This window comes from Lycium ferocissimum, chromosome 6 (assembly GCF_029784015.1).
Source record: "Lycium ferocissimum isolate CSIRO_LF1 chromosome 6, AGI_CSIRO_Lferr_CH_V1, whole genome shotgun sequence".
NCBI lineage: Eukaryota > Viridiplantae > Streptophyta > Magnoliopsida > Solanales > Solanaceae > Lycium > Lycium ferocissimum.
Window position 1 is genome coordinate 5,932,508 of NC_081347.1, and position 14,962 is coordinate 5,947,469.

The 14,962-nt window shown below is 34.7% G+C and overlaps 1 protein-coding gene across 1 annotated transcript; it reads left to right on the forward strand.

Annotated features, from left to right (window-relative positions):
• LOC132059085 (pumilio homolog 4-like) lies at positions 1 to 8,737 on the forward strand. Its single transcript, XM_059451572.1, has 11 exons — positions 1 to 149; positions 687 to 1,367; positions 2,447 to 2,978; positions 3,069 to 3,537; positions 3,804 to 3,945; positions 4,069 to 4,176; positions 5,210 to 5,422; positions 5,506 to 5,616; positions 6,475 to 6,669; positions 7,922 to 8,096; positions 8,212 to 8,737. Exons 2-11 carry the CDS (start codon positions 687 to 689, stop codon positions 8,268 to 8,270), a joined length of 2,685 nt encoding a protein of 894 aa, XP_059307555.1. The 5' UTR covers positions 1 to 149; the 3' UTR covers positions 8,271 to 8,737.
• Positions 8,738 to 14,962: the final 6,225 nt, after the last annotated feature.

The following is a 14,962-nucleotide window of genomic DNA, read 5'->3' on the forward strand; positions in this document are numbered from 1 at the left end:
TCATTGCTAAATTAATGTTTGATTAGGTCTCTATCTTATAAGAATTTCCTCTTCTTCAATATTCCCTTTTTTCTTATATCTTTTCACACAATCCCTTTTCCTAGATTGTCGTATGGAAACTTGAAAAACACCAAGATTCTTCCATCAATGTATGTATTTTTGCTTTAATTTTCATACCCTCTTTTATTTTTTTGCATTGTCTTGAATTACATCTGAAATCCTCTGTATTGTGAATGTACACGTTTGTTATGTGTTAAAAGTTATCGAATTTCGTGTGATTTTGTGTTTGAATTTGATGTTTGTACATAGGGTGGGGAGAGGAGCTATGGATTCAATTGAATCTCCTTGGTCAAGAAAATTAGAAATAAAATAAAATAGGGATATATAAATTGTTGAATCCGCTAAGGTTCTAACGTACAATTCCCTTGTTAGAATTCCTGGCTCTGCCACTGTTTGTATAGTGTGTTAATTGTTCTTAGCATTATGGGGTTGCCAAATAACATGTTTCTTTTTTCTGGTTATTGATTTTCTATTCCTTTGAATTTTTAGAAATTAATTTAGTCCAGTAAAGTTGTTTACTTTTCATTTGGTACTAGTATCTTGCTGTTGCTGTAATTCTTGATTGATGTATTAAATCTTTACTAGTATTGATTTGACTATCTAATTTGTGATTATCATTGTGTTAGATGACTAAAGGGAGTGTGGGAGATAATATTGTTCTATCCAATATGACTCTGAGTAATGGTGATAAGATGATGGCACCAAACTCAAATGGGAATTTAAAGGGCAAGAACAGTTTGGAGAGTGAGTTCGAGTCGATACTTCTAAGGCAGCAGCAACAGCAACATAATCGCGATTTAGTTGGTGAACGGGAGAGGGATTTGAATATATCGAGGAGTGGCAGTGCTCCTCCTACTGTCGAAGGATCGTTGAGTGCTGTCGGAAGTTTGTTTAGGAATTCCAATTTAGCACAATCTAATAATAGTAATAACAACAACAGTGGTGGTGGTAATTCTAGCAGTGATGTTTTGACAGAAGAACAAATTCGATCACACCCTGCGTACTTAGCATACTATTACTCGAATGTCAATCTTAATCCTAGATTGCCCCCACCGTTGTTGTCTCGAGAGGATTGGAGAATTGCTCAGAGGGTTCAGGCAGGAGGATGTGGATTTATGAACAAGAATTTGATGGAACAAGGTGGCGGTTCATCCTTGTTCGCCATGCAGCCCGGTTTCCCTATACAGAGGGCAGAAGATGAATTGATAAAGCTGAGGAAAACTGCTGCGAGGAATCTTTCACGAGGAACATTGGAATCGAGCACTCGAATTGGCGGAAGGAAAAAGAGTTTCGCGGACATAGTTCAGGTGATTTCTCTAGTCTAGCTTGGCTTAAACCCTGTATGAATTGTCCATTGAACTTTGTGAATGATCCATATTGCCCTTTTGCCGAAGACCGTAACGTAAGTAACTCAGTGCTCCATACGGGGGAAATGAAAGCAGAATTCGTTCGGATCCTCCCACATGTTCAATCTTTTTTTAGCCTTGCACGAAACCAAACCTTTTTTCTTCTCGATGAGAGGCTTCCCCAACAGCACTGGCAACCTCCATGGTCTTTCCCAATCCAATCTTTTTCTATTACTGGAGCCAGCAACAATTTCTGAAACTAACGTTTTTCAGTTTCTTCCTTAGGATGATAGTTTCCGTTTATATAAATAGACCTATTTTCCGAAAACATATTTCTGGACAAATGAACAGGCCTTTCCTTACTTGACTTGCCAACAAAGCGGTCAAACCAGTAACCAAGTTCATGCGTCAGTACCACGTCCAGGATCTTAGGAAAGGGAAAAGACCATCTAAAGAGTCTTATCTCAATCATAATAGCCAAAATAGTGGCAAAAATGATTGCCGCAAATTCTTGCAGGGTTTTAGAGACCGAACTTACAAATGGTCTAAATTTACCCTTTATGTTGCTGCCATTAACTCGGAAGGGCAAAAGTGAGCCATTTTAGTAACGGCAAGGGTGAAAGTGAGACACTTTTTTAACGGAGGGTAAATTTGCTCTAAATCTTATAGTTCAGGGGCAAATTTGGACCTTTTCCCTTGTTTCAATTGTGGTGATACCATCAAATAGACTAGCCATTTACTGATAAAGTATGCAAAGATATGAGTCCTTTTAGAAGGAAATATCAACCAGGACGAACATATTGCAGTTCTAATGTCCGCTAACACCCGTTATTGGAACATGACTTTATATGAAAACTATCATCTTTACAAGATTTATTATATCAAATCACCGAGAAAATAAATTAGATGCTAAGGGTACCTAAATGGCTAAATCCATGACTACGGATGACATTCTTTAGTCTTACGGTTATTGATCTTCCTCCACTTCTCGTGATACTTCTGAATATTTTATATTAACATGAGATACTTTCTTTTTCCAGGAAGGACTTGACCAACCTAGACGCTCATCTGCTGATCTTTCACACCCTGAAAGCACAGAACACACAAAGGCATCACATACTGGAAATGCTCCCCCCGGTTTTTCAAGATCACCTAGTCCCCGGCTTTCAATTGACATAACGGGGTCAAAAGGTCTCAATGGTGTTTCCTCCGGGATGACTGACATATCTGATCTTACTAAATCTTTATCTTGCCTTCACTATGATGATAATATGCAGCAGCAGCCTTGGCTTCAAAATAGAGTATCAAATGGTTATAGGCAGGGCGTGCAACAACAATTAATTGAATACTATGGAGCTGAAAACTTAGGTACTGCTCCTGGATTTGCTGACCATAATTCTACCTTCTACCTTGATGGACATACGGATTTCCTAAGGCGTCCTGAGTTTGTGAGTCAAAAATCTGAAATCCAGCACCAGGTCAATAATTATCATACTGTTGATTCTACCGGATATTTACCTGGTGGACACAAACATAATCAGAATCTGAACATGGTGTTGAATAACAATCTTGGTAAGGTTTATTGATCAATCGTGATGTCTTGCGCATTAGATTTTGAATCCTAAAGCTTTTAGTTCTCACAATTTTCAAAAAATGTGTCAGGTTCTCATCTAAACGGTGTCAGTGGGAATGGACGCCTGCACCCAACTTCTGGTAACCCGAAATATGCAACTGTTCTCCCAGACAATTCTTCTAAAGGAAGAAATTTGATTGGAACTTCTCATGGAAATCCAGACTTAAAAGTTCTAGGAACAATGTATGTTGAGGCACCGCTCCTGCAACAGAACCAACAATATTGCTCATCCTTTATACGTAATCCTTGTAGTTTAACGGATCGGTATCATGTGACTCATGTGCTTGGCTCAGGCCAAGAGAAAAAAATAGCAAATTCATTGCATGTGACAGTAGGATCCAGAAGTCCTATGAGAAATTCTACCGATGAATCTACAAGTTCATGGCATTTGGAAAACGGCGCTGATGGAAGTGTTGCACCATCTCTGCTGGAAGATCTCAAGAACAACCCGAGGTCTTTGGACCTTTTGGATGTTCTCAATCATGTTGTAGAATTCAGGTGCGCATAAGCTGCTTTTTCCATATACAGTCAAACCTCTCTATAACAGCATCATTTGTTCTAATATTTTTTGGTTGTTATAGCTAATGTTGTTATGGAGAATATATAATATAACATATCATAACATGAAAGATTCGTTCCATGGCAGACATGGCTGTTATAGTGAAATGTTGTTATAGAGGATGGTTGTTATAGAGAGGTTTAATTGTATACTTTAGCTAAATCATCTCTCTTTTTTCCTTTAACTGCCCTTTTATGTTACTTAGTAAGGATCAATATGGAAGTCGATTTATTCAAAAGAAGCTCGAAACTGCCACTGTTGAAGAAAAGATGAAGATATTCCCAGAAATTCTTCCTCATGCTCACAGTTTAATGACCGATGTCTTTGGAAATTATGTCATACAAAAGGTATGTACTGTCATTTATACTATCATCATCTTTTGTTTTTTCTCCTCTTCTTTTCCTTTTTAAATGTACACTATCCTAGATGAATTTTGTAGTGATGGTCATTTTTTCAATCAATGTAAACAGTTCCTTGAGCATGGGATGGAGAGCCAAAGAAAAGAACTCGCAAGGCAACTCATCGGTCATGTTTTGCCTCTGAGTCTTCAAATGTATGGCTGCAGAGTTATTCAGAAGGTTGATCCTTATGCTTTATTCTATATAATAGCTTGGTCTTGTACCTATATATTTGTTTAGATTGATGACAAATAAATGCATGAGTATTCCTTGTATATTGTTACTAGATACTATGGGTCCATGGCCAACTTTTTGTTTTAAAAAGCTTAAAAAAGGAATAAAAGGGTTTAATTTCATGTATGGTTACTGAACTTAACTCACTATCGCAGTAGTCACAAAATTCACTATACAGGAATCAAAGACGGACAAATTCAGAAGCTAAACAGCAAATACGAGCGGTTTAGTGATAGATTATCCGCGAAGTTCATAGCTGATTTCAGTTTTTTCTGTAGTGACTATTTTTTGTCACATTAAAGCAATTGAACTTTACCCGCTATAACAACAAAGAGCTAGAGTACTATATGTTGGGAATAAAATAGACCCGCAAAAATAATATTCACGGTATTAGTGATAAACGCGGAACACTAAGTTATGGTTAAATCAACAAGAATAAAATGCAGCAATAATGACACCAAGATTTTACGTGGAAACCCTTGAATAAGGGAAAAACCATAGGAGCTTCGATATACTATAGTAAGGAATTTTTTTGTGTAGTGATAAATACTCCTAAGACCACTACACCCACAAAAGAAAAACACTCTTTTGATTTTCCCACCTTATAGTATCACTCACACTTTATTTTTCCTTTCACGACTTTTTTCTTTCACCATTTGGAATCACCTCACTTTGCTCTCACTTTGGTGTATACAAATGATTTTTGTTTGGTGTGTTTACAAATGAACCATAAGCTGCCTATTTATAGGAATGAATTTCCCATGATGAGGTAAGCGCTTACATCACTATGATGAGGTAAGCAGCTTACATAACGTAGTCACAATTGTTGCCAATGTATAATTTGTCAAAGGAAGAAAAATCCTCCTTCCTTAAATTATGGAATAGGGGACTGGACCCCACACTATATCCTTGCTTAATAGGTCATCGTTTGGTCCCTTTTTTCCTGATGATGGAATGAAGCGTATTATAATGATAACAGGCTTTGGAGGTCTTTGATGTGGAACTGCAGAAGCAAATGGCTACAGAACTAGATGGCTATGTGATGAAATGTGTTCGTGATCAGAACGGTAATCATGTTATTCAGAAGTGCATAGAATATGTACCTCAAGATCGAATTTACTTTATTGTAGCTTCCTTCTTTGGGCATGTTGTGTCTCTATCAACACATCCTTATGGCTGCCGTGTCATTCAGGTAGTAGTGATCTGCTTTCTTTTTCGGTTCTTTGTTTTGATGTGTCGAGTTCGCTCAATCACTTTGGATCTGTTCATTGTCAGAGAGTCCTTGAGTACTGCAACAACCCGGAGACACAAAAGATCATCATGGATGAAATAATGCAGGCTGTGGGTACTCTAGTACTGGATCAGTATGGAAACTATGTCATTCAGGTAATCAACTTAATTAAGACATTTTTCATCTTGATTTCATCATAACTTGACATTGCTGCTTCACTAATTAGAAGATTTCAACAATTTTAGTTCCATTTTTTTCTTTCTTTCTTGGTACCTGTAATTTATCAATATACTGATAAATTCTTTTTTTTCCATTTTTGAAGAGTATAAGTTCCACTTTCATGTGACCTTGCTCGCAACATTGACATTACGATTTCATTCTTTCTCCTCTTTCATACAAAAGTATAACATGAGTAAACCTTTTAGAAATAGATTTTCGTATAATTGCAACTTTCTTTTTCTTTATATGTTTAACAAAATTGAGTTGCAAAGGCTAGCAAGTGCTTGAGGGAATGGCCCTGAGTTTTTAGTCATCAGCGAGGCGTAGCCGAAAAAACTAAGGCCTTCTTTCAAAATCTCGAGGCACTTCTCATTTGCCCTTTAACCGCCTTTTTTGAATGCTGGTTTAAATCAAGTACGTTCTTGATGAGGTGGCAGTGTGGACCACCAAATCAAAGGAACGAAGCTCTTTACTGCACCTATGGATAAAAATTCAGGCAAAAATTAATACGTTGATTCCAATTGGCACAAGAGATTCCTGACTAAGTTTTGTCAATCTTTGATAAAACGTCTGATATGCTCGACTTTAGCTGATTGTATAAGTTCCTGGAATCTTCAGCAATATCCTTCGATTGGCTGAATATTTAGTGACAATGTGGAGTTTATCTTTCATTTTTGAACTTTTGAGTGCTGCCAAACCTTTGCAGTAGACAATGGAAGTCTTTGATTCTTGTATGATAAGTTGCTGCCCTTCTTGTTTTGGTCCTTATTTCGGCCTTCTTCTTACTTCTCTAGCATGTACTCCAACATGGTAAACCACATGAGAGGTCTGATATAATATGCAAGCTTACTGGACAAATTGTGAAGATGAGTCAGCACAAGTACGCTTCTAATGTCGTTGAGAAGTGCTTGATTTTTGCAACTCCAGAGCAGCGTCAAATTCTGGTAAATGAGATGCTTGGTTCGACACAAGAAAATGAACCTCTACAGGTCTGTGACTATTCTTTATCCTCGCAGATTTTGCACCATTTTATTCTGCATTTGAAAGGAAAATGCTGAAAAGCGAAAAAAGAAAAGAAAAGAACGTGTTATCCCTTATTTGTGCATGTAATGTATTTTATCTAGGAAAGCAGTGTGTCGCATTCTTGCTTTTGCGTATGCACATGAAAGATCACTTACTGCGATGAGCATTCACTTAGTTGACTATAAAACACTTTAACTCCTGATAATGATGTAGTCTTGAATAGAACGCCTTAGCAACAATACGAATCGCTACAAACACAGGTCCTAAAGGAGAAGGCGTAATGTATTTGTTCTTATAGAGGGAAATCTTAGTCATCATGACTATGACATTATAGCCTTAGTATTGAAACTAAAAAGTATTTTTAGAAGACTATGTTGGCCTTCAATCCTTAGCTTAGTAATTGAAACACATAACGAGGTTTGAAAAGATATTTCTTAATTTGTTAATCACAGTTGTTGTCCCTTCTCTTCCTTCTCCGTCGCCCCGCCTCTTACCTTCCGAGTCTTTCAATAAAGTTCAACCATGCACAGGGGCGGACCCACATAGAAAATTGTGGTGCTCGAGCACCCATTAAACCCGTCTCGGAATGTATATATTTCTATATAAAACTGTGCAAAATAGTTATAAATTGGTAAGCACCCATTGCACAATTGTGCTGATGGGCGCTTTGGTTTGGAAGTGGAATGTCAAATTCCCTGTTTGCGCGAGGTTAGGGGTTCCCTCCACTGAGGTTATTTTGGATATTCTGCTAGTTCTTATTTCTATGTCTCATTGCTTTGTTTCTTAATTTTTTTTAATGCATATTCTTCTTTTTTATTCTTATTTCTTTGTCTCATTGCTTTGTTTCTTAATTTTTTTAATGCATACTCTTTTTATTTTTATTTTTACCAGTTGTCTCACTGCTTTGTTTCTTAATTTTTTTAATGCATATTCTTCTTTTTTATTTTTACCAGTTGACTTTTTCTTTCACTACTTACTTTGCTTTATTTTTTTTTTTAATTTTTTTTTTCCTTTCTAATTTGTCAAACTTCATCGTGGAAAAAAGCCTAAAAAAAAAAAAAAGAAGAAGAAGAGAAAAATTATCACTTCCTAACCTGAATAGAGTAGTTTTCTTTATGCTGGTTTGCCTTTTTGGACGACCGTCATTTATCGTTAAAGGCAAGCACTCAGGAACTTGAAAGTTCAACCATGCATGATCACTTTAATTTTCCAATGTAGGCTATGATGAAGGATCCCTTTGGAAACTATGTAGTGCAAAAGGTTCTTGAGACGTGTGATGATCAGAGCCGTGAACTCATTCTTTCTCGCATTAGGATACATCTTACTGCCCTCAAGAAATTCACTTATGGAAAACACATTGTATCTCGTGTTGAAAAGCTCATCGCGACAGGAGGTTAGTAACCTTGTTTAGTAAAATTCTCTGGATATACGTACAATGTTTCATGGTACACTATTCGTTAGCCAACTTCTAACGATCCTTGCATCGTCTTTTTTTTTTTTTTTTTCAGAGAAACACGTGGCTTTATCGTTGAATTCTTCTCGAGGCAATCCAGTTTTGAAGAACTGAAGACATTCGTTTTGTACAGCTGATAAATAATTGTAAATAAGCAGCAATCCAGTTTTGCTTCTGCCTAAATAAGTCTTTTAGTTTCCTTTCTTGAAATGTAAATGGAAACCTGTAATTATTTTTCACTATGAGCTGCTAGGGTAGAGAAATGAGGCAACTTCTTCTATATATGTTTTTGAACTACTGTAAATAAGCTGATACTTCTCAAGCAGAAGAATTTGAGGATATTTTACATATGATTTTTTGTATAATCATCTGGTATCCGGAATTCATTGGCCCGACTAATCAAGATTCGCGCCGCATAAGGCCTTTTGATGGGGAAGCGCGTCGTACCGGAGATTTCTCATTCTTAGGGCTCGAACTCCTGACCTCTGGTCAAGTGTGGAGAGATTTTATCCATCCCACCACATTTCTTGGTGGTTACATATGAAAAATGTTGCTCATCTTTTTTAATCAACTTTAAGTTATAGAGGTATCTGACTGATGCATGTTATCTGTGGACTAGAATTGCCTCATTTCATGTGCTGAGATCAACTAATTCTACATCTAATATTATCGAGCTTTCCCAACTTACTGTTCTTTTAAATGAATAATCGGAACAACATTCAATTTAGTCAATTTAATTAGTACTAAATAAAAAAGTTCTGATGCGAGAGGGAAGCGCTTGAGCGAAAGGAGAAGGCAGTAAAAAAAGATGGCTTTATCCCTAGAGATGCAAGAGCTTGCCTTAGGACAGAAACTGCTGATATCCAAATGGCGTACGGAGCTGCTTACCCCAAGGCTTCAACTCCATCTTACATCGAAGTAAATTCGGCTGGATCGAGAGAATTTGGATAGGCATGAGCAAAAGAGGGGGCAACTCTGTCTCCGCCTGTGCTCGTGCACTCGTTGAAGTCATGGCCTAGCTTAGTTGGTGAAGGAGCCTGCAAGTGCTAACCGCTTTGTATCCGTCATCTCTATGAAGAAGCTGAAAGGCTAGAAGCGGAGCTACCCAACCTGTCTACAAAATGGGGCTAGTGTTCAGTATTGGTTGGTTACACCTTTTTGCAGGGATGACACAAGTAGTTGTGGAGTACGGATGACCATTTCAGTCACTATTGAATTCCAACCTAGAGTTCCTCTCCGAACAGGCAAGTGGCTTTTGGTCCTTCTACTCTAAACTACTATGTGCCTATTTGGAGTTTTTCACGGTCAAAGTTAAAGGTTTGTTGGTGGCAAGATTCTGCACTTTCTATTTCTAGTTAGCTTGGTTTTTTAATGGCAGCTGGCGCGCTTGACAAATGAGATAGAAATAGTCATTCTCTCTTGTTTAGTGAAGTCAAGTTTTTGGCTTTGTTTTGTAGGTGATGACAACGTCGAGCTGCCGGCAGAGAAAGACTCGGCACTCAGGCCTGGTAGTAGTGGGTTTAGTATGCCCCCAAAACAAACGGCTCCGAAACAAACAAAAAGGTGTGCACCGCACTCATGAAGGACTGCCAGTATATGCTGGAGGGAACTTTTTTCCCTTTTCGCCCGAACGGGGTCGGTCAATCTCAAAATAAATGAAAGCGGTTGATTTGATGCTCTCCGTAAAGAGCTAAAAATAGGCTGAGATGCAGAGTTAGGCTAGCGTATCTAGAGCAAGATGAGGAAAAGAAAACAAGAAATCTCATTCATCAAGTTATAAACTATAATCAAACTGTTTCTTTTACTAGCATGGGCTCTATTAGCAGCTAGAAGATAAGTCACTTCATCAACATTCCCAAACTGCTCAACAATAAATCAAGATTTTATAATAAATATTTATATAAGAAGAGAAGTAAGAGTCAAGACAAGAACAGTCCCTATGCTTGATAGGGTACAAAAATAATAATCCTGAAGAAATCCACTTACTTCAGTAGAAAGTAGAAACTAAAACAACAACAACATACCCAGTGTAATTCCCTACCTCGTAGAGAAAAATAGAAAATAAAAGGCTTAAATCTTGGCGTAAGTAACCCAATTCACGTACCACTAACAAAATTCTAATGTCTTCACATCACAAACTCAATCTATCAAGATTCTTTTTCTTTTCATAACCTAAAAGGATCAATGGCGAACTGGTATAATAAGCCCGCTCCTCTAATCTTTGTAGTGTTCGACCCCATAACACGTGTCTAACCCACCCATCATCATCTAAGCTCTTACCATTAGACCTGGAGCCTCAAGATTAGCTTTTTATTCACAGAAAAATCCTAGAAAATTTCTTATTTCAAAACTAACTAATTCCAAGATAATGACCATACTAGTTATCCGAAAAATAACACTTGAACAAACCCAAAAAAACAGAGAAAAGCATAATCTTTAATTAGATTAAACCTAATAGTTTATCAATTTCATCCCAAAAACCTCAAGATTTACCTCAAACAACACATACTATACAAAACAAAAATGGATAAACATAACGGTATGATTACTACTTATGATTAATCTTATCGAAATACTAAACGTCTCCGAGCTAATTCCCTTGTTTAGGCTAATTCATAACTAATTTAGAATACCAAACCCTCGGGGTTTCATGTTTGACCATTGATTTGCCGAATTATATTTACTCATGCTATGAGTAATTTAACTGGTGCATAATCTACTAATTTTGGTATACCCAACAACTACACCTTACATTGTCAACAAAAAAAAAAAAAAAAAAACACACACACATTACGCCATAATACTTGTCTCTGGTATTTAATTTTCAGTAGCCAACGTAAATTGCATTGACCAAAAATCACGGCAAAGCTGTAGAAAATAATTTAGCTTTTTTTCTTTCTTTAGGCTACTTTGTTCTCAGTTCCTCTTCTATCCACTTTCTTTGTTTATATATCTCTACCATACGTACATTACTTTGTTTATATACCCTTATTTAATGTGGGGGCGGGTATTACATTTATCCATTACATTATAAATTTAAAGTATATTGTTGATGAGCCTCTCACTTAAATAAGTTACAGGTTCAGCTGAATTCAATATGTATATATTTATTTACTACATAAGTAAATTTGACGGGGGTGTGGTAATATTTTTAATTTGAACCCGTAAAGTTCAAATTCATAACAAGTCATTGAAGACATACATATGGAAAATTCTATATCACACTCAAACCACATATGAACCATTTATTTGGAAAATTCAAATGTTTCTGTTACATAAACCCATATATCACAACAACAATAATGACAACAACAACAAAAACAACGATAACAACATACCCGGTGAAATAAAAAATTCCACAAAGTGGGGGGATATGTAGCATACTTAAACGGCTTACTCCTACCTTGAGAGGTAGAAAGATTATTTTATTTGACCCTCAGCACATAAACTAAATATATATGATACAACAATAAAATAAACGACATGTCTTTCATTTAATTTGTTGATGCACGCAGCTTCATAGATGCTTAATTCCTTATCCCTGTGCCACAAAATAATTCAATTCAGAAGGGGGTAACTTTTTTCGGAAAAAAATAATCAATAATGTCATTAACTCTTGAACAAATCTAATATTGCCGGAAAATTGCAAATAATATAGATGTCAAGTGAAAGAAGTATACTCTTCTAAAAAAAAATAGGCTAAATACATACACAACTCCTTAAATTTGTCAAAATTTTCCATTTAGATATTTACCCGTTTGGCCATGAGAAATTTCAAAAATTTAATTAATTGAGACTTCATATATAAGACAAATATATATACGAAAAAGTGTAATTCATCAAATATTCGTTAAGCATTAATGGAACAATAACAGTAATTAACTAGAAAAACAGATAATGCATCATCTATCCACCTACTTTTATTCTTTTTTTCATTCTTCTTCCATTTTTTTTATCACAATTTTTTCGGCCTCGTTAATAAACAATACAAGCTAGCTCCTCTAGGAAAATACATAAATATATATATATACATATATATACATATATATATATATATATATATATATATATATATATATATATATATATATATATATATATATATATATATATATATATATATATATATATATATATATATATATATATATATATATATATATATATATATATATATATATATATATATACATATATATGTATATATATGTATATATATATATGTATATATATGTATATATGTGTATATATATATGTATATATGTGTATATATATATATATATATATGTATATATATATGTATATATGTATATATATATATATGTATATATGTATATAGATGCACACACACGAATTATATGCACACACATATTACGGTGTAGATTAATAACCTCTTTGGCCAAGTTTTTTTATGAACAAATTAAAGGTACTTTTTCTCTTAAAAAACACTTTTTTTTTTTTTTTGGAGATTTGTTGTGTTTGGCCAAAAACTAAAAGATCCGTTGAGCAATACATAATCAGTTTTTCTACTATTAGAGGAAGCTACACATTTATTTCTTCCAAGAAGCATACAGAAAATTTTCAAGATAAAATATTCTTACCAAAATTTATATTTATCAAATTATATCTCATTGATTTAACCTGAATGAATACTTAATTAATGTCTTTCATGAAAGAATATTTGAAATTATCTCTCTATTTAAATAATATTTTGATAAAAGCACTTCTCAAAATAAGTACTACAGTAATAATTTTTAAAACTTGGCCAAGTTAACGGTGCTCTTTTAAGTTAAACAACCAAACCCATATATACATAATACATATTTGTTGGAAGAAAGAAAAGTTAGAGGTGGATGCATATAGTGCATGCATAACTTAGAGGTTCAATTGATCATTTATATCTTTTATACATATTGTTTATGAAAAATCATAAAATTTCAAAAGTACTAGTATAAGTTCAAAGCTAATAACCTTAGACCGCGTCGTCAAGTGAGCCTGAAACAGAAAGTTCCAAGTTTTTGGCCAGTGGCGGTGATGGCTGAGCTTGAGTTGCTGCCACTGGTGGCTCATGTGCATTGGCAATATTGATACGGCTTGTCCGGCACCGGCGTATGAGAGTGTGCAAACACCACCATACTATGCTTACTATTGCAGATACTAAGGCAAATTTGAGAGCTATGCTAATAGTAATGTGGATATTCAAGTCCATGATATAGCTTAAAGCTTAGTGATGGTTAGCTTTGCGTTTGTTTTTATGGGGGAAACTTGTTGTGCTGTGGTTGAGTTTAATTTGAGTTTAATTTGAGTTTGTTTTTATAGGGGAAACTATGTTCACAGGCGAATATTTTCCTTGGGTCCCATCCTAAATTTTCTCGTTGGTGGGTCTCACCCTAAATTTTCTTGATGTCACCGGGCTATGTGTCATCCAAGTTTGCTATATGTTGTGCGGTGTTTTAAGCTTTAGGAGGTAGACCTTTTCCACTAAATATCTAAACTACCTTTTAATTTGCCTTATTTTTCCGAGGTCTAGGTTCCGAGTAGCAACTTTGCCCCTGGTTCTTCCCTTTATTTCATTATTGTCTTGTGATGTTGATCAATGCTGTATTGGAACTTGATAAAAAAGGGATGGATAGCTTCCAGGAACTACGAAATCATCAAAAGTGTAATAGATTCATTTAAGTTAACTTGTATATGAACAGTGGGATAAAACTGTGAGGATAAACATGCGTTGAATTGTTAAGAAATAAAAACTATGACAAAGTTAAAAAATGTTTTCAAAGTAGATTTTATAATATATATATCAAAAGTGTAATAGATTCATTTAAGTTAACATGTATATGAACAGTGGGTGTATATATATATATATATATATCAAAAGTGTAATAGATTCATTTAAGTTAACATGTATATGAACAGTGGGATAAAACTGTGAGGATAAACATGCGTTGAATTGTTAAAAAATAAACATGCGTTGAAATAAAAACTATGACAAAGTTAAAAAATGTTTTCAAAGTAGATTTTATATATATATATATATATATATATATATATATATATATCTAACGTCAGGTGATTTGGTCTTGGTTTGAATTTTTTCTTTAGTATCAAACCATTAGATTGAGGGGGGAAATCAAACCACTTTCAACTTCTATATTCTTTAGCAGCAACTTCGCCTCCTCCCTTTACTTATCAGCGCCCCTCTTCTTTATTTCTTTCATTCTACTTCTTCTTTTAGATCAATTTTTAGGTCACAATTTTTCCTTTAGCTACATTCTTTTTATATTCTTTTCTCAACCAATTCTTTTTATATTCATTTATATATTTATCTTCTTCATTTGATGCTTGGGACGACATAGATAGGTCTGATTGGTTCGAAATTTTATTTATTAAATTAATTAATTGTGTCGATTTATTTTAATATCTATAAACAAATCAAATAAATAAGATTGAGTTTTTATTCTCTAACTTTTTATAATCTTTCGTGGTGTTCTTAGTTCGATGTGAAACGTCTGAATACAAAATTAATTTGCTTTTTGTGAAATATGATGCAAATGCCACACTATTTCATACAATCATACCTAATTCAATTCATTGTAATCTTACACATAAAACTATCAATCACAATCTCATAAGGGGAACAAATTCGTATAATATATGGGCGCTTCAAATTTTAGAAGGTGAACTCTTTTTAACTGTATAAACCGTATATACTAAAAAAAAAAAAAAAAAAAAAACTTGATAAAAAAGGGATGGATAGCTTCCAGGAACTACGAAATCATCAAGAGTGTAATAGATTCATTTAAGTT

Bases quoted from the DNA above. Each gene is read 5' to 3' on its own strand.
- LOC132059085 (XM_059451572.1), top strand. From the start codon at position 687: ATGACTAAAGGGAGTGTGGGAGATAATATTGTTCTATCCAATATGACT. The intron at 3,538-3,803 runs GTGCGCATAAGC...TATGTTACTTAG, and splicing joins AATCATGTTGTAGAATTCAG to TAAGGATCAATATGGAAGTC. The intron at 5,423-5,505 runs GTAGTAGTGATC...GTTCATTGTCAG, and splicing joins ATGGCTGCCGTGTCATTCAG to AGAGTCCTTGAGTACTGCAA.